Source organism: Homalodisca vitripennis, chromosome X, assembly GCF_021130785.1.
Source record: "Homalodisca vitripennis isolate AUS2020 chromosome X, UT_GWSS_2.1, whole genome shotgun sequence".
NCBI lineage: Eukaryota > Metazoa > Arthropoda > Insecta > Hemiptera > Cicadellidae > Homalodisca > Homalodisca vitripennis.
In genome coordinates, this window is record NC_060215.1 from 54,115,890 (window position 1) to 54,143,452 (window position 27,563).

General features: G+C 32.9%; 1 protein-coding gene across 1 annotated transcript in view; it reads left to right on the forward strand.

Annotated features, from left to right (window-relative positions):
* Positions 1-1,943: 1,943 nt before the first annotated feature.
* Positions 1,944-27,563, forward strand: part of LOC124368995 (synaptic vesicle glycoprotein 2C-like) — an 87,175-nt gene continuing 61,555 nt past the window's right edge. Inside the window, exon 1 of the mRNA XM_046826592.1 lies at positions 1,944-2,004. Coding sequence (XP_046682548.1) covers positions 1,986-2,004 — 19 coding nt within the window. The 5' untranslated portion in view covers positions 1,944-1,985. The remainder of the gene's footprint in view (positions 2,005-27,563) is intronic.

Sequence of the window (27,563 nt, forward strand, 5' to 3'; positions counted from 1 at the left end):
ATAAATAAACATGAAGAGGCTGTCGATTTGCGTAATACATGAGTGTGGCAGTTCAATATATAATAAACTTAAACAATTTACCATTCTTGTGTTTATTAATAATAACGACTTAATACATTGCGAACTTGAATTGATTGTTAATTATGAAACTTCGCTACCAGATCCCAAGCTACTCTTACCTACAACGTTAGGAGATAATAAATAGAAAATAGAATTGTAGTAAACATACTGCTAAAGGACAAACAAGAGAACTTGCGTACTTATTTCTTATCAAATATATATATATATATATATATATATATATATATATATATATATATCTTTATACCATCTATTTAGGACAGAGGATAATTTGAAAACGTAAAAGTTATTTAAAAATAACCAATACGATTTTAATAACGATCTCAATAATGGACCTTCTTTACACCAATATTATATTCAACACTTTCGCGGTATTAATATATTTTAATTTTAACGTATTTTAAATTTTTCTTTATTATTGGTGGATTGGTAATTTTTAAATAGAATCTCTTTACAAATCATAATGAACCGTAATGAACTTAATAAAACAGACACCGCGATAATATTTGTTTCATTATTACTCAGATAGGTATATTACAATAAATAAATGTTTAAGAAATATTTAATACTTCCAACTTCTAACCGGCGTATAAAACAGTACATTTTATGCAACGTGCTTTTCCAAAAACGCACCATTTCGAAGTTGGGACTCTCCAAATTTTTCAAAAGTGGGGCATAAAGTCAAAACATCATCTATAAATTGTTAAAATAATCTCTTTTTTGACGTTTGGAATCAATTTTGGCCATGATGAATCGCCTTTCAAGTTTGGATTATAAAGATGTTTCAAAGGAATTCGTCCCATCGTTTATTATGTTCATCATAACTTTTATTAATATTTAAAAACATTCCGTTGTCTTAACGTGCGCGTACACATTATAAAGTTGGACGTTACAAATTAAATAAATTTGATACCTTAGATTTTAGCTCACGGTTAATGGCATTTTATAACGTTTAAAGATACGAGATTCAACGCACAACTTTCAGGACATGGAATTGCTGGAGTAATCGTTCATTAATGAACAAAACTCCACACTGATTTCATTTTTGAAAAATGTATCACATGGAAAGCGGTATACCCAACAAGCTGCAGTTATATATGGACATAATTTGATTTTGCCCTTGGCTGTATTGATAGGCCACTATAAACCAACGTCCATTGGCATGTTCCACCCCTTCGCCGCCCTACTGGTGACCTGGTAACTTGTACAAGGTTAAACGTCATCGACGGGTCAGCCTGGATGGATGTGTCAAAAACATTTCTATTCTAAACATTAAACCCTCAGTAAGGTTAACCTCCAAACAGCTTACAGAGCACTGTCAGAAATCTCATTAAATGTTTCTTACATTATTATATCATTACTTAAAGTAAGATATCTTTGTGTTCATTTTCATCGAATAGAAATAAAATCATAATTGTCCGGGATTAATGTCAGTAAAAACGCCTGTGATAAAGAAAACTTAACTGTTACAAAGTTACGTAGTCATATAAACATTGTCTAATTAGTTATATTATGCCGACACACTAAACAAAAGCCATACAATATTGAAATATATGTTGTATTTATTCCTTTTGTTCACATCGAAACTTTCAGAATGTAACTGGAAGAACTTAAAGGCGGAGCTGATATTGCAGTACAGAAACATTAAAGCGCAGAACGCTAGGTTTGCGATTCCTATGAAAACAAACACACTCGTTACCTGTCAACTACACGGCACGACCGGAATGAGCGTAGTCAGCAGATTGAGGTTAGGAATACCGAACCAAAACAAAGACCATAATATTGAGAAGAAATGCAAGAGTAAGACGAAGCATGGTAGGGAGGGAGAAAGAGGAGGACCGATGGTTGGGGAGGGGACGGCAGTCGATGGCCTAGTAGACTGTTAGTCTGTGTGCCGGAACACAATGGGTACCCCGGTTCAAGGTAAGTGCCATTCAACTTAAGGTCGGTCTATTAATCAGTCATAATAAACAAAAATATCACCTCTGGATAATTGACATATGCAGATGTTCGCATATGGAACCGGTTTTAAATTTTAAACGTGGTGTTTTTCATGTTCAAGATCTTGTTGTCATATTAAAATTTTGTAACGGAATGATACCATACCAATAAATTTTTGCTTTTAAAAGTTTTGCTTACATTTCGTTATTTAAACACTGCAACAATAAAAAATTGTAAATCAGCGGTTTCAAAATGTATCTGTTTTTGTAAATAAATTATTCACTTCGTACCTGCTCATGCTTAGTAAATTTTGACTTATTCATGTTGCTATATGTTTTAAAACATATTTTTATATAAAACTCTGGTAATCTGTTCAGTATTAGAATCTGTCATCTAGAAAACACGTAAGGATCTGGATTTGTTCGTTGAGAATATTTGCCCAAAAGTCCCGGCAGTAATAAATAGTTTTAAATTGTTTCGCTTATAAAGTAGAAACTTTACACGTCAAAAAAATAGTACAAGATAATGATACAACCAAGACTGTTTTAGCTAGTAGTAAACGTAAAACCATGAATTAAAAATCTTAAAATAAATAAAATTTGTTATTAATTGAAATGACTAGTTGATACAGTGGGAAAAGATAGTTTGAATAGCTTGCCTTACAACTTTTTTAATGCTGAATAATCCGTCTAGTTTTACATATTCAATACAAATTGGAGTTAACCGGTTATTCCTATTACTTTTCTCCTTCGTTATTACGTTTATTTAAAAATGTAGTTTTAATGAAATTTTAATTAATGGATTATTTTAATTTGATAATTTAAATGATTAAATTCGAAATTTATCACAAAAGTGAAGCAACTAATGATCTTCCATAGTTGTGATTTATTTTAGTTTTCAAGAACAAAAATAGTTTTCCTATATATCATACTTTTAGAAACAATACTAACGACATGTATATGGTTTTAGAGTAAAGTGGACACTTTTAAAGTGATTTCTCATTGACTGTTTAGCAATATATTTTCAAAACCTATCAAGACTACCTGTAAGTATTCGAATGCGGATGCATTGTGTATGGGTTAACAAAGAGAAGTATGTTGACTTACTCAGAAATTCATTACTTGATCTTTTAAATTTGTATAGTTTAATCTAAATGTTAATGTTTTGATAGTAGAACTGGTATATTCTTTTTCTGGTACAAGTACTTGTGGCATAATCGACCAACCTTGTGGCATAGCTCGCGTTTAAGAACGATGTCTATTACTTATTTCCGCGATTTGAGACACAAAGGATATCTCTACGCATAAAGCAGTAATATAGATGTACATGTCTACCTCTGCTGATCTGCACTTAATAGAGGCAGCCGGCAACAACTTAACCTATAATATGCGTGTGTGGAAGCGACCAGTGGAGGCAGTTCAGTGAAAGTGCGAACTTTTGCCAGAAACCGGGCTTGTCTGATGTCCTGTGAGGAAGGAGCACTTACTGGGTCAACACTGTCTCCGATGCTTGTCGCTGCCGTTGTCTCTATCATACACGGGTACCCACAACAGGTGATCTGGCATCTTGGGAGTTTATTCTGCTCTCTTCCGGAAGTCAAGATTTAAACCGGCAACACATGTCTAAATGACCTCAAGTTCGGCTGGTCAGGAATAACTGGTGAATGTATTTAGCAAATTTGTGTTATACACCAAAACTTGGCCAGTAGTGGTATGCACATCATATGCAATAGTTCAGAATAAGCCAGTAGTCTTAGTTATATCACGTCAAATTCTTTAAAGATCACCACTACCGGTCTGTTTATTGTGTGCAACACATAAATTATGTAAATGTTCATCTTACAGTTTCTTGTATACAATTAACCACTCATCTTATTATATAAATGTGAATACACTTTAAGGCCCCCTAAAAATTTATATTTCTAAAGTATGTAAAAAATATGACAAAAGTGTTCCTATGTTTAATCCGTTACAAAAATCCGAGTACTAACTGATTTTTGTCGTCGCCCTTTTTGGTTTAAAATAATTCCTACTAAAATATGGGCCCCAAACGCGGTTTTCTTGTGAAATGTATATAAAAATACTGAACCATATTCCACGAACCCAAATACTGACATATTACGCATTTTAAACTATGAATATGTGTTTTATTAATATATATGTGCTTTGACAAGTGTGTACTTAATATTTATATTTTTAATTTTAAAATGTTTTTTCTTAAATAAACATAAATAAACGTAAATAAACATTTTTACATAATTGTAAGACAAGAAGCTGTGAAAGAACATGTTCTTTTCGTGAACCGCTGATTCAATTAAAATAATTATAATAATTAGGAATGAAATAGCTCATTGAATATTCAATTTCAATCTTAATAAACTTTATTATCATAACAATTATTGAGGGCTGTGAGTTTGAACAAGTTCCACTTCATTTGTTTCGCTGTCATAAACATTAAAACACGAAATGTAAGATGTATTTGAAAGTTGGAACATCTTACTTTAGTTTATAAGTTACAGACTCCGGAATATACTTCTTAGCTATTTGTTTTAGTGTTGCATACAGTTAGTAAATAATGAATCTGACGCAGCTGTGTTCTCATATTTCTGTTAAGGGGTTTATCATACTATGATGCATGTTGGCAAATTTAACTTTACAATAAAACAGAAAGCTGTATTTTTCGTCTCCATATCTTAGTAAGATAATAAGAAGCATCGGTTTATATTTTTAAACGCTAATAAATGCCATTTTATTTGACAAATGCTATATTTTGAAACGTTCTTTTCAAATAATAAATAATTTTTATTTTTAAAACTCAGAATCCTTATTTTTTAATAAAATTTACAAGATAATCACAACATATGTCAGTTTATTTCTGTAATATCATTTAGTTTTAGGATGTAAACGTAAATCAACGTTCATGTTATACAATAGCCTGCTAGTAAACATGTAGCACACGTATGTCAGCAGACTATGATAAAGACGTTGTGTTGGGTTCATTTAAGATTTAATTGGTTTAAAAAAAAGTAACCAACAAATGTGGACAATGGACAGACAAGAGAATCCCTTTTACGTAGACTGACGAAAATGCAAGAATCTAAACAAGATCCCTTTCGCTGAGAACATGTTTAGCTCATAATAATAGCTCTATTTTGTATACCCATAACAGATAGACAATGAAGTTTTACTGTCCATTAATGTTAAAAACAATTGGAAACAATGAATGTAAAATTTCAAAATTTAATTTAGTGCATAATAATCAAATTAAGCATTAGCTTATCTCAAGTTAAAGCCAAATCATGTATCTTAATCTCATACTCATTTGCAAATTCGTATATCCCCTTATAATTTTAACTTATATATATATATATATGAATGTCCTACAAATATAGCCTCTAAACATAAAAAAGTAAACAATGGTGTGATCTGCTTTAGTATTAACAAAATGGCACCGTTATTTAAAGACAAATAGCAAAATCCCAGTATAGTTAAAAACAATTCACTAGATAACAACTATTTAGTACTTTTATACAAATTCTAACGGTACCTTTAGTAACTAAATCCGTAAACACATAAGTGATCACTGTAAAGGTACGCTTGCACAAGCCGGGAGTAAGAAATAGCTGATACCTCTCAACTGTGACATATCTGTTGCTCTCTATCTGTGCAAGCGTACCTATAAAGTGGTCATGCTCGCTTATAAGATGACATATTTTGTTGAAAAAGGTACCATTGGATTTGTTTATAAAAATTAAAATTTTGTTTGTATCTTGTACAGTTAACTATGCTTTATTGTTGTTTTTTGTATTTTTTTACTTTAAAATTGTCAACAGGCGTCATTTTGTTAATATTAAATAAAATTACAGCATTATTGTTTTTATTTTTTTATGTATTACTTACTACCTATGTGCGAAGTTTAGTATCTGTAGATTAACTAGTTCTACAAGCATATTTTTTATAAAAATACCAAATGACGGCTAGCGGCTTAACGACACATTTCTCGACCTATGTTTAAAGGACATTTTTTGTTTGGAATAATAAGTACTATCAGTCACAGAAGTTTGTGACACCTTTTTGTAAAGACCCTGGATATATATTATACGTGTTATCTACATCTTATAGTCTTTTCTATAGCTTTAATTCGGTTAATAACAATTAAAACTCCCCTTCAGTCCACAGAAGTACTCGATGATTATAGTAGTACCTGAATGATATACAATGCGAATTAGAAAAATGTTTTATTTGTATTGGTGCTTTTTATGTGTATCAAAATTAACGAACTTGTTTGAAATTGAAGGAGAATAATTTATCTCGACCACTTTCTCTATAGTAAGAAACTGTTTTACTCTCTAAGACAATAATGAGCACAGATAGATCAAAATGTCGTGATTCATAAATTTACGTGTCATATCTCGGCTGGATGATAATTAAAATTAACGATACCAAGATAATCTACTTCTAACCACTCATTAGGGTTGCTTGGTTTATCTGTTGGAGTAATCGCTTAGTTTTATTCATCCATAACCGACCACTTTAAACATGGAAGATGGCTGAACTTTGACCAGGAAAACTGAATAATTTGTTCAGTGGAATAAACCTGCACGTGCATAATACCTATAGACTGATGATTCCTTGTGGATCTAAATTCAAGTAGGCGATACTGTGGGCTGTTATAAGCTTGTGTTAGGTCGTAGGACAGTCATACAAACATAACTTAGACTACACGGGTTCAATGTTATTTAAGGACAGTATTCTGAGTCACGGGCCCTTAAAAAGCCTCGTAGACACACGCAGGTTCTTTGGTTTTGTCATCCGTAACCTATTTGGTTTCCGAAATTTTCAATATGATCCAATTTAAATTTAGTATCTCTATATATGTAGTGTTAATTCTTTGATAGTATAAATCTTTAAAAATACGCTTACAATATTTTATCTTTGTCCAATAAAGGATTGTGAAGGAAACAGGATTTTTCCGGACATTTGCCATCGTTAAGTGAAACAAGAAAACAGTAACACTACGTTTCGAGATCTGCAATCTGATCTCTTCTTCAGGTAAAGAACTAACCTAATACATAATTACAAACTAGGTTAAAATAAACAAATCTTACTAAAGCGTTGTGGCACGCCTGAGTCAGGAATCACAACCTACATGTTGTATGTCAACTTCACTAACATAAAGGACATGCACTTAAAAAAAAAACTATATAAAAACACCAATCATTAAACTAAACTACGGAATACAGGTCACAATATGTCTTCACTCGTCTACTAACCATTTACGACTGACCAGAGGGGGTAGCCAATGGTAATCGTGACGGCCGGCTAAAACAAGATGGCGGAAATACAAGGGAAGGGGAACAGGAATGGGCCCTTTCGTTATTATTGGTTCATGCGAGATGAACTTCTTAAAACCATATTGTGACTCCGCATTGGTTTATTGCAAATATCCGATCCGTTTTGATACTTTTGGTATTCTCTTTAGTTCATTTTTTAGAATTGGCAACCAAAGCGGCCTAATCTCGACTGATGGTTGACTGATTGGTTGGTCTGCCAATTTAATGTATGTTGCCTCAATTAATTTCCTTTTGAAGAAATGTGGTTCCCGATGTATTATGTGGGCTTCATCCCAATTAATATGATGGTCTTCTGACCAACAATGGTGTGCAATTTTTGACTTTTCTGTGAAAACCCTTTCTCGTGTTTTCTTTGTGTTCTTTTATCCTTATGTTTAGTGGTCTTTTTGTCTCGCCTATGTATTCCCTATTGCAGCTACATTTTATACTGTAAACACAGTTTTTGGAATCCTGTGTGCCATTTTTTGGTTTTGTTTTTACGAGACTTTGTCTAAGAGTGTTGTGTGTTTTAAACGCGGTTCTAAATGTTGTACTTTCTACCTACTCTTCTAATTTTCTCCGATAATCCCGGCACATAAGGGATTGACATAAACGCAAAATTTATCACAATTCTGTTTTTTCTGACTCAGGAATGATTCTTCTGGTTCGTTTGCACTTATTATATTACTAATTGAGGGTAATCCATTGCTTCTGAGATCCGATTCAATTTTCTTAAATTCTTCTTTTAGTCCATCTTTATCTGAGCACAAGCTCTTTGCTCTATCAAAAACAACGAGTAGGCTACTCCTTCTTTGACAGATTTTTGATGGTTGGATTGATAATTTAAATATTTTCCTGTGTGTGTTATCTTTCGAAAAAACAGTTGTCTTAAGGACATCCCTATCTCTTAATACACACACATCCAAAAAGGGAAGCTTGTTTTGGACTTCCACTTCCATTGTGAGGCGGATGGAAGGAGAAATACTATTAATGTGATTCAAAAAATTATTTAATTCAATGTCTCCATGAGAAAAAATAACAAAGGTATCATCCACATACCTCCACCAAATCTTCGGTTTGAACTGAGCTGAAGCCAAAGCTTTTCGCTCGAATTCCTCCATAAAGATATTGGCGAAAATAGGAGACAGTGGAGAACCCATTGCCATCCCCTCATCTTGACGGTAAATTTTACCCTCTAACTCAAAATAATTGCATTGAGTGCATAGTTTCTAACAGTTCCATAATTACTGGCACGGGAAGTTTAGTTCTATCCTTTAATGTTTGGTCTTCTTTGAGACGTGATTTAATAATTCCGAGAGTTTCTGGAACTGGTACATTTGTAAATAGACTTTCGACATCAAAACTTACCAGTTTGTCAGTTTCAGTCAACTTTAGGGATTTTGACTTCTCTACGAAATCCCTGGAATTTTTGATGAAAGAGTCAGTTTTTCCTACCAATGGTGTTAAGATGTCCAAGAGGACTTTAGACAATTCCCTGCAAGGTGAATCACGAGAACTAATGATGGGCCGGAGAGGGATGGTAGGTTTGTGGATTTTGGGAAAGGCCATACATATGGGGGATTTTGGAGTGGTGAGGAGTTAATTTAGATCTAAATTTATCTGAAAAAAAATTCTTTATGTTTTCTTAAGGTTTTTGCTACTTTGCGTTCAAATGAATCAGTCGGGTCTTTATTTAAAACTGTATATTTGCCAGTATTTAAAGTTTCCGCAATCTTTTCTTTATTACGCTACTGAGTCAAGTACCACAGTAGCGTTGCCTTTGTCGGCAGGTAAGAATTTTGACCGTGTCATCTTTCCCAAGGATCGACCTTGGCCTTTTTCTCCTCTATTGTTAAATTGGGTTTTGTGGGAGGAATTTTTCTGAGTAAAAGACTGGCCTCGCAGCGGAAGCGGTCACCCTGTTCCTCAGGTAACTGTGAAACAGCCGACTCAATTCCAGTTACGAAATCCAGTGCCTTTACCGATTTTTTGTGCCACAGAAAAAGTTTAAACCCTTGGATAATACTGATATTTCCGCTTCATTCAGGATTTTCGAAGAGGATCAATCTCTCTTCGAAAATCCTGAATGAAGCGGAAATATCAGTATTATCCAAGGGGTTTAAACTTTTCTGTGGCACAAAAATCGGTAAAGGCACTGGATTTCGTAACTGGAATTGAGTCGGCTGTTTTCACAGTTACCTGAGGAACAGGGTGACCGCTTCCGCTGCGAGGCCAGTCTTTTACTCAGAAAAATTCCTCCCACAAAACCCAATTTAACAATAGAGGAGAAAAAAGGCCAGGTCGATCCTTGGGAAAGATGACACGGTCAAAATCTTACCTGCCGACAAAGGCAACGCTACTGTGGTACTTGACTCAGTAGCGTATAAAGAAAAGATTGCGGAAACTTTAAATACTGGCAAATATACAGTTTTAAATAAAGACCCCGACTGATTCATTTGAACGCAAAGTAGCAAAAACCTTAAGAAAACATAAAGAATTTTTTTTCAGATAAATTTAGATCTAAATTAACTCCTCACCACTTCCAAAATCCCCCATATGTATGGCCTTCCCAAAATCCACAAACCTACCCATCCCTCTCCGGCCCATCATTAGTTCTCGTGATTCACCTTGCAGGGAATGTCTAAAGTCCTCTTGGACATCTTAACACCATTGGTAGGAAAAAACTGACTCTTTCATCAAAAATTCCAGGGATTTCGTAGAGAAGTCAAAATCCCTAAAGTTGACTGAAACTGACAAACTGGTAAGTTTTGATGTCGAAAGTCTATTTACAAATGTACCAGTTCCAGAAACTCTCGGAATTTATTAAATCACGTCTCAAAGAAGACCAAACATTAAAGGATAGAACTAAACTTCCCGTGCCAGTAATTATGGAACTGTTAGAACTATGCACTCAATGCAATTATTTTGAGTTAGAGGGTAAAATTTACCGTCAAGATGAGGGGATGGCAATGGGTTCTCCACTGTCTCCTATTTTCGCCAATATCTTTATGGAGGAATTCGAGCGAAAAGCTTTGGCTTCAGCTCAGTTTCAAACCGAAGATTTGGTGGAGGTATGTGGATGATACCTTTGTTATTTTTTCTCATGGAGACATTGAATTAAATAATTTTTTGAATCACATTAATAGTATTTCTCCTTCCATCCGCCTCACAATGGAAGTGGAAGTCCAAAACAAGCTTCCCTTTTTGGATGTGTGTGTATTAAGAGATAGGGATGTCCTTAAGACAACTGTTTTTCGAAAGATAACACACACAGGAAAATATTTAAATTATCAATCCAACCATCAAAAATCTGTCAAAGAAGGAGTAGCCTACTCGTTGTTTGATAGAGCAAAGAGCTTGTGCTCAGATTAAAGATGGACTAAAAGAAGAATTTAAGAAAATTGAATCGGATCTCAGAAGCAATGGATACCCTCAATTAGTAAATTAATAAGTGCAAAACGAACCAGAAGAATCATTCCTGAGTCAGAAAAACAGAATTGTGATAAATTTGCGTTTATGTCAATCCCTTATGTGCCGGGATTATCGGAGAAAATTAGAAGAGTAGGTAGAAAGTACAACATTAGAACCGCGTTAAAACACACAACACTCTTAGACAAAGTCTCGTAAAAAACCAAAACCAAAAAATGGCACACAGGATTCCAAAAACTGTGTTTACAGTATAAAATGTAGCTGCAATAGGGAATACATAGGCGAGACAAAAAGACCACTAAACATAAGGATAAAAGAACACAAAGAAAACACGAGAAAGGGGTTTCACAGAAAAGTCAAAAATTGCACACCATTGTTGGTCAGAAGACCATCATATTAATTGGGATGAAGCCCACATAATAACATCGGGAACCACATTTCTTCAAAAGGAAATTAATTGAGGGCAACATACATTAAATTGGCAGACCAACCAATCGGTCAACCATCAGTCGAGATTAGGCCGCTTTGGTTGCCAATTCTAAAAAAATGAACTAAAGAGAATACCAAAGTATCAAACGGATCGGATATTTGCAATAAACCAATGCGGAGTCACAATATGGTTTTAAGAAGTTCATCTCGCATGAACCAATAATAACGAAAGGGCCCATTCCTGTTCCCCTTCCCTTGTATTTCCGCCATCTTGTTTTAGCCGGCCGTCACGATTACCATTGGCTACCCCCTCTGGTCAGTCGTAAATGGTTAGTAGACGAGTGAAGACATATTGTGACCTGTATTCCGTAGTTTAGTTTAATGATTGGTGTTTTATATAGTTTTTTTAAGTGCATGTCTTTAGTGTTAGTGAAGTTGACATACAACATGTAGGTTGTGATTCCTGACTCAGGCGTGCCACAACGCTTTTAGTAAGATTTGTTTATTTTAACCTAGTTTGTAATTATGTATTAGGTTAGTTCTTTACCTGAAGAAGAGATCAATTGCAGATCTCGAAACGTAGTGTTACTGTTTTCTTGTTTCCACTTAACGATGGCAAATGTCCGGAAAAATCCTGTTTCCTTCACAATCCTTCCATCGTCAAAAAATAACCTTCAAACAAAGGACAATAAAGGATATTGATCCGAGGTAGCGGTTGCAATGTGGATTACGAATATGTGACGGTTATTGACAAAATAATTTATTATCGTTGCGTCGGGGATCAAAGAGACGTGCTCTTATATTCCTACAATCTACTTTCCGAGCAATTTATCTGAAAACTCTCAGTTCTTTAAAATTTGTATGAGAAACTTTAACTACATTTTTTCGCATTTATATCGGTTTGGTTGCAGACATAAATTTATTCTAACCTTTAAAATAAATTAAATACCCTAACATTCTCAGTATTCTTTTTATAAGGTATTAAAGGTTTAAAAAATGTCGTTTTTTATTAATATGAAACAAAAGCATATTAATCTCCTGCGTGACGATATTTTGAAATATAATAATAATCCTAGTCTTCATAATAATGCGTTACTAGTAGAACAGAATGCGTGGCCAAGTAGAAAGCTTATTTCTCCTTGTTTTTGTTAGTAACTAGATAGTATCATTGCTTTTGTACCAGAATACTACTAAGATTGGATAACATTACTAGACGATGAATGTTTGTGCAAGCCAAAGACAAAAGTGATTTCTGTGATTGTTATTTCTAACTAAATCGTGCCAATTCTGTATACAAGGACAATTAACTATTATCGCATGATCTCAAACAGTTCTTACATTCTACTCAGATTGAATACAGTTTTGATATTGCTTCCTTTTAATAGTCTACTATATTATTATTCGTTCCATTCACTTAAAGAAGATTAACTTAGATTTGGCTGCACACTCTGAGCGCTAACTTATTCTTGAGTATTTTATTCATTTCTTCATCATTAACTGATGAGTTAATTGAACGATTAATTAATACTAGACAATCCGAAGTTTAGGGCCTATAACTGTGAACTTTAGCATTAAGGTAACTATTAGTGTCTGTTGGTTTCCTGTATACCGAGGGCCTTAGAGCCAGCTTAAAATTGAGGATATGTTTGAGACTAGTAAAGGACACGATTTCATGGTGTATGCCTGGAATTTAGGACATTCCATGTAGTTGTGGCTCAGTCTACATTGGATATATATAATGACTGAAGATGTATGCCACAGGGAGTCCGAAATTTTTTTAAGAATTTAAGTATGTTTACGATACGGTGTGAATGAGAAGGTGATTGTCACATGGTATGGACCACGTAAGCCTGAGGTATAAAAAACGTAATATCAAATATTTGTTGTTCTATTTATAGCTGGTATTAAGTATTTAATGCAGAATCACGTGGATACATAGTATTTTCTTATTTCTGATTACACCAGGGCAGCAAATTGAGGTTATGACCCATGATAATGAACTCGAGGTCCTAGACAAATTAGGATGATAATAATCCGCACAACTGACTAGATAATACCAGTCATTTATGAAACAACAACACACTAAGAATGCATAATCTTAGATGCCATATGTAAGGATTATTAATAAAATAACATTTATGATTGCCAACTACAAACGTTATTTGTCTCCTTGTTGTTGCTAGCGTAATAGACCTAATTACTCTAACCACTTTAAGCGTAATACTTATAAAACATTATTGGCATAACTTAATATAACGTTTCTGTTATTCTGGTTATAAATATTATTCACTTAAGTTAATAATCAAGACTCGCTTATCTACAGTAATATTCTTGGGGGTTTGACCATGGCAACTATTCGGGGTAATGAGTATGATAATAGAACCGGACCCACGGTAAATTAGGACCAATTCTTTTTTTTCATTCATGCAAAACATTAAAACAATAAATAAGTACTTTTTTTACATAAAAACCACATACTAACAACAGGATCACTAAAAAATTATTATTATTTCTTAACTACAGATTTAAATGTCTTTTTATTCAAGTTTTTAATGTACCTGATGCGGGCCCATTTCATCCACACAAGTCTGCTGCTTGGAGTCTGAGCCCACACATGAGTAGCCGCCATTTACCCACCGCCATCTCGTGTGGTACGCGGTTCCTCTCTAAATACTTGGGCTTGGTTTTAAGCTTCACGCCAAGATAGTTCGTGATATCCTATTTTGTTATGCATTTATTATCAACGATGGCGTCCACCCTCAGTTTGACATTAACGATGAATTTGGTCTTAATGTCTGCCATTTTACGCATATACACCAGCACCTCATCATCTCCCAGTTTGGCAAACGCTGTGCCTCACTGAGAGAGCCGTTATATGTTGTAACAGATGTAGTATTTCTGCGTAACCAAGGCAGAACCACATCACAACAACATCACATTGTTCAACCAAAAAATAATAATAGTTTTTGGGCTGAACTGTCGTAAAAGCCCAAAGTTTAAATGTTTACTTAGAGAAATATTTAAACTCTTACATTTCAACACTGGGTGAAACATAAACAAGCGTTAAGTTAACTTCGTAATCTTTTAAATGGGCTAAGTACTAACCCCCCTTCCGAACTACAAGTGTAGAAATTAAATTATTATTATCATTATGTATGGTAAGTAAGATTTCACGTTAGGTATTTAGCTACAATCACTATCACAGAAAAGTAGTGTTGCATTTTCTGCAATTGCCACGGTGTTGTTAAGACTAATTTACTACACGGTATATCATGCAAGACTTAAGTTGGGCTATAAACACCAGGAATATTGTTGTTGCTGGCGTAAATTGAACGCATTTAATATATTAAAGTTTAATTATTTTTTATCAAAAATAACTTCGTTTTTAGAAAACCAGTAAAATATTTTCGGGTCCGAGTAATGGTGTAAACGTTTTATTTATGATTCGAAATATTTCTACATTACGAATGATTGAAGAGTTGAATTGGTCTTAGTGTATTCTTAAACGTTATCCATCACGTCACTTATACAGTATACAATAAGGTAAGTGTTATCGTTTGGATCGATACGACGTGACTTAATGTATCAACTGAATCATTTTAGGCAATAGTAGATAATATTGCTGATAAGAGAATATTTCGATTAAATTACCCCTAAGCATTATTTTTAATGTACAGATAATAGTTAATAGTTCTCTTTTGCTTTCTGGGTGATAATTATATAAATAAGGAATATAATTTGAATAAATCTTAATGTATTTTAAAAGTAATTCAGAGCGTTAAAATTAGCTTTTGTTTCGGATGGAAACTTTTACATAGCAAGAATGTTGCACAATTATAACGCGTAACGTATACGCTTATTATCATTTTAATTATCTCTGAGATTTTTCCAAGGATAGCCATGACCCTTTAGTCTGCATATATTTTGGCAAAAATAAAAAATAACACAACTAATACTCTTTTAATATAATATACTTATCAGAACTTGAGGCCATTAAGGAATAACAGTATTTACCTTACAATATTTTTAAAACCTATTAAAATAATAAGAATTCTTGTAAGTGCTACACCTTTACCTCGATCATTCTATTAATTTACTTGTATTTTACAACTATTCTACATTCATTCATTTAGTTAATGAGATTAACAATTCACAAAATTATTCACATTAATTCTATCACAATACGAAAGATGAAGGAAAATCTGCTGAGACATTGCAGAGATCAGTGGGGAGATTGTCACTGGGTGGCCCTTTTCTAAACTCGCCAACTATGACTTATCAAACCTTACAGATTTATTGAAAAAATGTACATATTTAGACATTTTTGAAATACCTGAAACTATTTTAGTACGTAAAAAATTCCGGATCGGTTTAATACTTATATTATTAAATGGGCTACAGGATTAAAATTTTTCAAATAATATTATAAACCATAAACTAATATTTTTACATTCTTACCGACTTTCTATCACCGATGGGGAACGGCCCATGAGGAATCAGTATATAATTTTAAATGTAAGCATAGGCTGATATGCAAATAATTTTAAAGGTCTGGTCAAGCAAAATAGAATGTAATCTGTACTTGAAAACGATCTTTCGTTTAATAATGCCGGTTATTAAGTATTTTTAATAAGCCGTAAAATACAGATGAAAAATTCGTAACCTTTACGGTGTTAATAAACAAACTTTAACAATATATAAAAAATTATATATTGGAAAATGTTATATTCCTCTATCTAGTGATACTATAATAAACTTTAAGTAATTAAAGATAATGACCAGTTAATTTCCTACTTCAGAAATATTGATAGGCATAATTTGTAATAATTGTTTTATTAACTTTGTGTTTACTCTGAAATTATTTAAACATAGAAATAATCAATTCTTTTTTCATAAAGGGATCATTTGAGGAACCGGTATGGTCATCATTTTGTTATTACTATCTAATTTGGGAATTCATACCTAATCGTTGAAATTTACTTAAAGATTGCTTGGTTTCTTCATAAGTTGAACTTAGCCCATCAGTTCAACAATAACAACAAATTAAGGTTGAAATCATGTCATTAATAAATTTTCTAGCTCTGTAGCCTTTCAAACAGTCTGAACGCCTCTTATAATATTCAGATAAGTGGTTTTATGTTGATATGGTTACAAATTACTCAGAAAATTTTTAAATGTAGTCAAATTAAACTTGTTACAGGATATTTCAATTTTTTACTTTAATACTATGGCTTATTTTTTAAATCTTTTAATAATCGTTATTTTTCAATAAATGATCTATTTGAAGTGCGGTATGTTATATTCTTCTTTGTTTGACCAGCCATTTAAAATGACTTGCATGTCAATCTATGTTTGTGTTTAAAATTATCTGTTAACTCCTCAAGGGCCATTTCCCAAAGCAGGTAGAAATTCGTTAAAAACGTAATAATATTGGTTCCTAATCTAATTTGTAAAATTTAAACTCGTAGCCCAATTAATCATAAAATTACTAAACCGTCTGTACACTTTCAGCACCCCTGTATAAAAGGTGAATAAAGAGTATGGATACTCTATTTTAACATTTTAAAGATCGTACCTAGAAAACCCCAACTCAGCAGACCTCTGTAAGGTACAAAACTGCACTTTTAGACAACAGAAGATTGTCCCTACCCTCAAAATAAAAAGTTTTGGGCCCAATTTACAAATTTTTAATATAAGTCCCCATCTAGTTACAAACAATTTTAAAGGTCTTTATAAAAGATAATTAAGAGTGAAACTTTGAGCTCGTATTTCAAGCCAGTACAAAATGGTGACTAATTCAAATTTAAAATATCCTTATGCTTAAACTTGATAAGAATAACAAACTAAAAGGAGCTACACAATAGTATGTAGACCTACACAAGTTATTACATTTAAAAGTTTGTATGAATTATTTTGTATTATAAAGTGAGAAAATAGGTTTTACATATGGAAATGTTGGTAAAATCAAAGTTGATAAGACTTACTAAACATCTTACTAGCTCAGCGTCTTCATAACTGATAAGCAAACTGCTCTCCGTCAACCGCGACGGTCTGAGAATGTGCTGACTTGCTGTAAAATCCTGATGTGGCAGGTTGGATGGGTTCCTTGCGGAATTCTGTGAACTTTTTGCATAATCCGGTTTCTTAAATCGTTTATGTACTGTAACTTTGATTTATACACATTGTCTTTATTGTGGCTCCACACAAAGTAATCTAAGGGCGATACATAAGGTGACCTTGCATGCCACTCGATAGCTCCAATTCGGCGTTTTCAACGAATAGAAAATGTTAATGTAAACTATGTATAACTTGGCGGAGGGGGGAAATTTTATATTGTTATACGTTGGGCAAAAATTTGATATTTTGTGGGGTGGGGCAATCTTGTGATATCAACCGAAAAGTGCAGTTTTTCCCTACAGATGTATTTGTATATAGGTTTTTGTTTTTTGTTGGTTTTTATAGGTTTGGTCGTAAAAAAGTAAATATGGGTTATTGATGAGTCTAGATATGTATATGGTGTGTTTGAGTCAAGCTGAAATAGATATTTGAAAAAATTTCTTTTCTGAAACTAGGGAAACGATAGTTCAAATCATAAGTATCCATGTCGATTCATATAAACTTTATACTATATTTCAATATTGTATTTTTCGTGGTGTGTGTGTGTGTTAGATAAAATTAAATAAAACGCTAAAAAGAAGAGCTTTGTAAACTTAGATGAAACACAAACTTTATTCTTATTGATTATACACTGTATAAACCATACTTACAATGTCAATAAGTATGTATTTGTTTGAATATATTAACGTTTTTACGCATTTCCACAATAAATCTTCAGTAATGATCTAACAACTTTTTGAAATTGAAACCTACGAGACAGTGACATCAGGAAGTCACTGATGCCATTACTGGTAGTCGTAGGGCCTTTACCACTGTGGACTTTTATTTACAGTTTTTTTTTCTCTCTCTTAGGACAAGAAGCCTATAAATTGCACATAGTCCTATAAGAACCCTAGCACTGCTTCCGGAGTGACAGGATATTCAGGAAGGGTAAAGTTAGGGGGTACGGGCCGCCTCCTATCGAGATCCATGAGGTAGAATAAGGAATTATAGGGCACTAATCTCAAATTCATGTCTCCCCGAAAGAAGGGGAGGCCAACTCTGAACCAGACCAGCCTCTCCATTCTAAGTAGGCAGGGGGTGGCACACCCTTGTTGAGGCTAGCAAGAACCTCTGAGGTTAGGGAACAAACCCCCCACCAACTCCAACAGTCCACAGTAGACTAGACCAATCGAATTGACCTTGAACCCCAGAATCTCGTCATTTGCGGTTAGTAATGTGCCGCTCCTGGACATCCACAAGGTTGTCCAGATTTAAGTGACACATCGGTTTTTGCTGTGCCCAGTGGTAAGTTCAACTGGAAGCAACAATGATGTGCTGCTTACTTTGGATCTTTTAATTTGCTCACCTTTCCATCTATTTACATTTTGGAATCACTTATTTTCATGAAAAAGAACCAGCACATTTTCTCTGAATTTTTACCATCTTCGAATAGTAAAACCAGGAACAAGCACAGTTATAATATACCACCCCACAAATCAAAGTTTTTCAAAAACCACACTATTTATAATTGTATTAGAATCTTCAATAGCCTTCCGATCGCTCTGAAACAAGAATGTAATGCAATTACTTTCAAAAGAAATGTAAAACATTTTCTCCTTAAAAATACTTTTTATAATATTAAGGATTATTTAGATAAGAAATATGTTTAGCTTTTAGAAAATGTTTGTAATGACGATTGTTGATGCAATTTATTTTGTTTGATAACAATAAAGATATTTGAATTTGAATTTTAAAGATATAAACCAGCCAGAAGTGATCCCTACTGGGTGTTATTTACAGTTATAGCTAAAACAACTAAACAGTTGTAACCGAAAACAACCAAGGTTGTTTTACTGTTATTACTAAAAAGATTGTCTAGAAATTAATTATATTCCGAGAATAAGAATCGTATGGCAAACAAAAATATTTCTTTGCAACAATAGTCTCACTGATTAAATTGACTTCCACTCAATACACAATTTCCACAATATTCCATTCCCGGATCTCTGAGAATTTGTTCTTCAAATAGTTTAAGTAAGTAATACCTTTGATTGTATTAGTTAAACATTCATATGAACATGATGTGATGAGGTCCGTAGCATTATTTCTGTTGGTTCTGAAGTCCGACACTAAAATTGTATTGTCGAAAATGTTATTGTTACCGTTCAAATAGTTACTAACTAATTTACTTTGTTTTTACTACTGAGTTACTCCAAAGAGGGAAGTCCGAACGCCCACTTTTACCATATTCCGATTTAAAGCATTGGATGAGATTTTGTAACTAATACAATTAAAATAATACGGTATCCTCTGGGACGGTTTTAGTCCTAAAGTTTATCGGTGCATTGAATGTACTGTGTGTGTTAGGCTATTTTACTGTGTAAGAGAGAATCAGTGGCGGCGTGTGATCAGTTTACAATACTAAAGTAAAAACTGATTATTTAAACCATAAATAAATATAACATTAAATAAACTAGTGGAAATCGTAAATAGTAAATATATATGATAAGTTATAAAGAGCATTGGATAATAAAATTATGTACAAAGATCAATGATATATAAAGTAGCTGACAACAACGTTTGAAATCTCCTCAAACGTGAAATGAAGCCACCAAAATGATTTCAAAGACAATTGGACTACTGCAAATACAGACTTAAGGGAATTTTTATGCACAAGCCACATAATTAGATATTACTGGTATTTACTTACATAACATCATATTAAATTAATAAAACCTGAATTTTTTTATGAATTCATAAAACACTGTAGGCGGAATGTTTACACCTATTTAAAGAATGTTTGTTGAAGATTCAAGAGGACATTTAGATGCAGGTCATAGAGTTAGGCAGATTAAGAATGCCTTAAGATGTTAAAAGGGGTAATCATGATTATTAATCGGTTTGATTAAGGTGGTAAGCGTCCTTCTGTATACAGGGTGATTCATGAAGTTCTCCCCCACTTCTACAGCACATTGTACTAGTAAAAATAATGAAAAAAATGTTATATAAACATAGGTCCGAAAACGCTTTGTTAGCGAGTTACAGCTAGCGAAAGATTTCGCCTGAATTCCTGGGTAAAGAGTAAAATAAAGCCATACTGAACTTTTGGAAAGGTTAATTAAGTAAGAAATATCGTGGATTCTTATGTATTTTTACCTGATAAAGCTAATAAAATAGGTTTCAGAACTGTACACCTGTAGTAGTTTTTGAGGGATTCAGGGTTAGATGCAAAAAATTGGGGCACGAAACAATGTTTTTTTAAGTTTGATGTACAATAACTTTGTTAAATTGGTAATAAATACATAAAATCAACAAACATAATTGTAGAGAATTTAATTTTGAGAAAATTGATATAATCAAAGTCTAAAATAAAACAGAAATAAGTACCAAAAAATCGATTTTATTCAGTATAATACATTACTAGCTGTAAAGAAATACCGTACGGTATTTAGTTAAAAATAAAACAAAAACAAAATGTTTGTTCCTTAATGATGAGATAAATGAGAAAACAAGATTAACTGTTAAATAAATTTGTTTGTAAATAAAAAATATCATGTTTTATTACGTTGTATTTTTTTTATAAAAATTTACATCAAATGTTCGAAAATAAATGAAGCAAACATTTACCCATTATTGTTTACTAATCATCAAAATTGCAGTTTTTTTGTTTTATTAATTTCTAAGTTGGTAACGCACGAATAACAGCTGATCAACAATGGTATTCTGTACTGTTACATTAGAACTGTGTATTAGTGGTGTTTTGCAAGCTACAGCAGGAGATCGGGTTCTGTGAATCATTGCAATTTTTCTGTGAGTTATAATTCGATTGTTTATTCAGCGAAAAAAATGCCTTACTTATTTACATCAGAGGAATACGCTGATATGGTTTTTATTTTGGGTTACTGTAATGGTAATGCTAGAGCTGCTGTAGAAGAATATAAACTACGTTACCCTAATAGGAGGATACCAGATACCAAAACAATTTCAGGAACTTTTCGTACTCTTCGGGAAACAGGATCACTACCAAGTACTAGAAACCAATTATGAACGAGCTGTCCAACTTGATGATGATATTGTTATTAATGCTGTTCATCGCAGTCCAGGTGTAAGTACACGACGTATTTCTTAGGCGGATAGGAGTTTCGCAGTCAACGGTGTGGAGGTCACTTAATCGAAACAAATTTTATCCGTTTCATAAAACAAAAGGTTCAACATCTACAGCTAGGGGATGGTCCGCTTCGCTTGGAGTTTTGCAACTTTTTGAATATTAATAATCAACTCTACAAGCGTATTTTGTTTACGGATGAGGCCACAATTCACTCGGGATGGTGTCAATAACTTGCACAATGAACACTCATGGGCAGAAGAAAATCCACATGAGGTAGTGGAACAGAAACTTTCAACACTGATTTAGCGTCAATGTCTGGTGTGGCACTTTTGCACAATCGGCTGATTGGACCTTTCATATTACCTGGACGCCTAAATGCTGAGTTCTATTTGCATTTCCTTCAAGAAGATTTGCCGCAGCTGTTAGAGAATGTTCCTTTACATCTTCAGACAAAATTTGTACTTCCAGCATGACGGAGCACCTCCCCACTTTTCACGTGCGTTTCTGCTTACTTAAATCATCAATTTCCTGGACACTGGATTGGTCGTGGGAGGGGCCTCACCCTTGGCCACAAGATCACCAGATCTATCTCCATTGGATTATTGCATCTGGGGATGGATGAAAGACATTGTATACTACAAGACAAAAGTGAATTCTCGTGATGAATTAATTGCCCGTATTATGGATTTGGCTGTGCAGATACAGGGAAGTCCTGAAAAATTAAGAAACGCAACAAAAGCAATACACAAACGTGCTGCAAAATGTATTGATAATGATGGCCTCATTTTCGAACATCTATTATAAAAAGGTGCGTACGGTTGGCCCAACCTGATTAATTTTGCTTAAAACTTAGTAATGTATTATACTGAATAAAATCGATTTTTTGGTACTTATTTCTGTTTTATTTTAGACTTTGATTATATCAATTTTTCTCAGAATTAAATTCTCTACAATTAATGTTTGTTGATTTTATGTATTTATTACCAATTTAACAAAGTTATTGTACATCAAACTTAAAAAAACATTGTTTCGTGCCCCAATTTTTTGCATCTAACCCTGAATCCCTCAAAAACTACTACAGGTACAGTTCTGAAACCTATTTTATTAGCTTTATCAGGTTAAAAATACATAAGAATCCACGATATTTCTTACTTAATTAACCTTTCCAAAAGTTCAGTATGGCTTTATTTTACTCTTTACCCAGGAATTCAGGCGAAATCTTTCGCTAGCTGTAACTCGCTAACAAAGCGTTTTCGGACCTATGTTTATATAACATTTTTTCATTATTTTTACTAGTACAATGTGCTGTAGAAGTGGGGGGGGGAAGAACTTCATGAATCACCCTGTATATGTTGCTCTTATAAGAGAAAAATGCCACTTTACGGTAGAACCATAACAGTCATGGAGTTAAATAACGGGATTCAACATGTGGTAAACTCGTTAAATCGGTAAAAGTCGTTCTGTGGTCCCTGGTCGGTAACTTGTCAGTGTGCAAACTTCCTTGATTTGGGAGGATATTTTCCCCAGCGTTTATATTCAACATTTAAAGCTATTAGTTTACTGTCAACCAGATTTTTCTCCGACCTGCACTTTTCAAAAAGGGTGTGTAGGTTATCTTTGAGAATTGAGTTGCAGTAGAGTAAAGGGGTTCTCTTTGGAAAGGAAATAGAGTGTTCAGAACAGGTGCATCTAATAAATCTGTAGGCAGAGAAATTTTTACCATTTTGTAAATGCTGGTAGGATTTTCAAATTAATCTCTGCGGTATCGACCTGTACCTGTAGTCTTACACACACCTTGTCTCGTCCATATCAATTAGTGAGAGATCTGGTTATTTGACCGACTAGTTTTGATATACGGCCCCGAAGTACTAAAGATTTATTTAAGTCTACAATTACTTTTTAATTATTCTTTAATCTAAAAATAGCAATTTTACTTTTTTTAGTTAGTATATCTAAATATATAGATAGTTATATCAATATATTATTTTATTTAAATATAAACTTGAGTTTTGAAAAATATGCTGTCTAAAGACGTGCCCAAACATAATAATTAGTTATTTATATGCACCAAAACATAAAGTATTCATCATGTGTTCATACTCAATAGTCATTTAGAGTATTGACTTTTGACAGAACTCTTCTTGCCAAAGATTTATTGTCTATAAAAATACTTTATATTTATTTTAGCTTGTGTTACTTGGTTTCAAATAGCAGAGCTGCAATTGTTTTAACTCACGTCGCTGCCAATAGAATATAAAGTATGGTTTTGCATTTAATAATCAGTAAATAAATCAGTAATAATTTTTGGTATATCTCTATACTATTGTTAATTAATTTCAGCATATACAAATTAAAGTATTAATTTTGAAATGTTGAGGATATACTTTCAAAGTTGTTTATTGTATATCACTCCCTCTTGTATGCCTCCTTGTAACATCAAGGCGTTATAAATAAATATAAAATCTTTTGTTACAACACATGTACTAAATGTTTAGGATCCAGCATATACACGAATTACATAAAACAAATCTTAAATAATTGAAAATGCTTCACAATTACCACGAAATTGGTTAGACAGTTTAAAATTATTAAATTTAGAATACCGAGTTAACTTCTATAAGGAACAATTTACCCATACCTTTGAGCACCTGTACTTCGTTGTTTTGAGGCGTTTGACAAATGTTGAAAAGCAAAGGAGAACATTAATTTTATTAATGAAATATTTTCAATTTATTAAATATAAATCATATGAATCACATGTACTTTTATGCAAGTAAAATTCGTTTTAATCAATCATCACACCAAATGTTAGAATGTAGGGTGTCCTGTAACTCTGTGCAAAAAGGTAAATGGGGGTAATACAGACAGACAAATGGGGAACTAATCTTCGGAGACCCATGTTCATACGGTGAAATATTATTGTCGTGACCTGAGCAATAACGTGGTATACCTTTGTCTAGAGAGTTACGGGGCACCCTGTATATGGTCAAATCAATTGGAAACCTGTACATGATAAAAAATGGAATTTCTCCTCTTAATTAGGCAATTATATTCGATTTCCTGCCCCATACTGTTGAAATTACTTATTTACTTATTTGTATAATCACTGATTCCCTAAATCTATAAACCATTTTATAAAATTTAAAGAAAACTACGTTTGTCAAATTTCTCGTAAAACAAAGTATCAATTTTATAATCTGTTTATTCATAAGAAAATACTAATATTTCTCAAAAAATTTATATGATACATGTAAGACACCTAGAAAAGATTAATTTGGTTTTTCATAATTAATCACTTACACATATAAAGATCTCAAAGTAATCCAAATCTCGTTTTTGACATGGAAGCTGTTGGACAGTAAATTGACAGCAAATCTACTCTTATTATAACACAGTTTACTTTACAAACAACAAAGTTAACAAAGTCTAGTTTTACTTTAAATATATAAATGAATCTTCCCTAAGAAATAAACCGATCGTCAGTCTAGGTAATATTGCTGGAGGTTGAAAGTGAGAAAGCTGCGAACGGGCTATTGTTTTCACGTCTTGTCATATTTTTAGCTCGACCATCATATTTAAATAATATGAATATCAGTGACAGCTAACGAGATAATGAAACTGAAAATGGTGAATCCCAGTTTCTTTAACTTGCTGACTGGCGGTTATAACACTAATCTATATGTGACTGGTAATACATACATCACGTACTATGCATATACTATTTTTATGTTTTTATGTTAAGTATATCAAGGTATAAATTTAAATTAATGTTCTAAATCAGTAATGAAAATCATAAAATTAATGCCATTTAAGATTTTTGTCGTTGCATCACTAATTAAATGCGATTTCTGTTAGGGACTTCCAAATTCCATTTTTTGAATTGAATTGAATTGCATTTATTCACAAATCTATACGTTAAAATCAGTTGACAAAACATGTATATACAGTAAAAAGTCCCCACAAAGACTATATGATCTGTGAGTGGGGACGAGTACCTTTATCAGTCCGTTAGTATCTTAATTATCCATAAATATCTGTACAGTACTATTACGCAAATAACAAAGTTAAATCTATTAAAACTTGATTGGCTATTAGTTAATGGTAATCGAAGTGAATGAACTGATGCAATGTTTAACTTTCTAATTGTTTAGAGGAGTCAGCTTTTTTTATAATTGTTATAATTGTGGTTGATTTAATACATAGTAACTAAATCAAATTTTAAACTAACTATTTTGATTAATTTTGATTTTAATTAACGATTTTCGGCACGGATTAAATTATTAATTATTTATACTAATCAATTGATGATTCTTTGTACATTTCTTATTTACAATTTAAGAGTCTCAAACCTGTGAAGAATGCAAGTGACTGTAGAAGTATCAGTATTTAATAAGACAGAATTCAAATCAGAATAATAAATGTTTTTATATTAATGTTTATGACACCAAAAGCCTATAAGGTGGCCAAGGTGTATTACACAATTACAGTTGAGATCTGGAAGAACGAGAATAATCATTCCTATATACATTGTATACGCATATATATATATATATATATATATATATATATATGTATATATAGTACATATATATATATATATATATATATATACACATACATACAAACACACAAAACAATATAAAATGTAAGTGTAATGCGAATGCAAGAATGCCTCCGCTGCATCTACTCCTGCGCCTATAAAAAACTCCCCCACCCTGCTACCGTATGCGGCGACACTACTCCCCTCAGCCTCTAATATATATTTGTGTAAATTTTTATAGATTATATGCGAAAGATAGAAAAGAAAGAATTTATTTTTTCAATATTAATTAACTAGTCTCGGAGTGAAGGATCCAAAATTAATTCGATTTCGCGTCGGATACTCGTGCCGAACATTGGAAAAGAAGTCATTTTTATTATTCTTTATGTGTATTAGGAGATTTTTAACAAACAATTGTCGGATACTAAGAACTGGAAACTCCCTTTACAGTATTTCACCCGGGCATCTACTCCCTTTTTTAATATTGTTTTAATAATCACCCTCTGAGTGACAGCCAGCGGTTCCAAGACAGCCGCTTTACTTAGGAAAATAAAATGAGAAACCGCTAATTGCATTTAGTCCTAAAAGGAGCTTTGCGCTGCTTCTACAGTGACAAGATATTTTAGATGGGGGAAGGAGCCACCTCCTATCATCTTCACATAAGGGGATAACGGGCTCTAGGTCACTCATGTCATCTTGGAAGAAGGAGAGGCTAACTCTGTTCCAGCTTCTTCCAGTCGAAGTAAGCAGGAAAGACCGAAAGAGAGAATATTCCCTCATGTTTAGGCTTTAACACTCCTATATCATTAAGGAAACTTTACCAACTCCAACAGACATTCTCCGAATTAAACTAGAGCTATCGATCGAACATTCTCACCCCAATATCTCGAAATTTGAGAATATTAATGTTCCACCCCGGGTCATCCACTGGGTTGGTAAGATTTTAGTGATTTTAGTCATCGGTTTTTCCTGTAACCATATATATTATACTGGCAGCAATAAACCAGCCAGGAGGGAAAACCCTTGGTGTAAAAAACTCCATTTTCAGTCATATCGTTGTTTATTACAATTACCTTATTAAATCAAAAGCAATTTTACAAATATTATTATTCTTCATACAATTATGTAAATCATGACTAGTCTTTTTACTACAAAGACAATATTTTCACATAAATATTGAATTTGAATCGTCCAAACGTTTCTCAATATTGTTATAAACATACATATTTTCAACATTTTACTGGATATATTACTTGTATCTGTGCCATCGCTTATTGTATAAAATTATAAATATGTACATAGTGTTATAAAATATCATGTTTGAAGTTTTATTCTGTTAAAAAATATATAGTACAGAAAAGAATGATTTGTAAATTAAATAAGTATTTCAATTAATCCTGCAATGTCATGGGAAGATCTATTTTGTATAAATTACGACTTATGAAGCCATAGTTTCTGTTTATTTATTATTTTTTCATTTATTTAAAAAACATTTCTTGAGGAACTAAGATAATAGTGTGCTGATGTTATTGCTTACTAATCTGATGTTATTGTTTACTATTCTAACCTTCCTGAACTATTATCTATAGTCCTACATTGTTTAT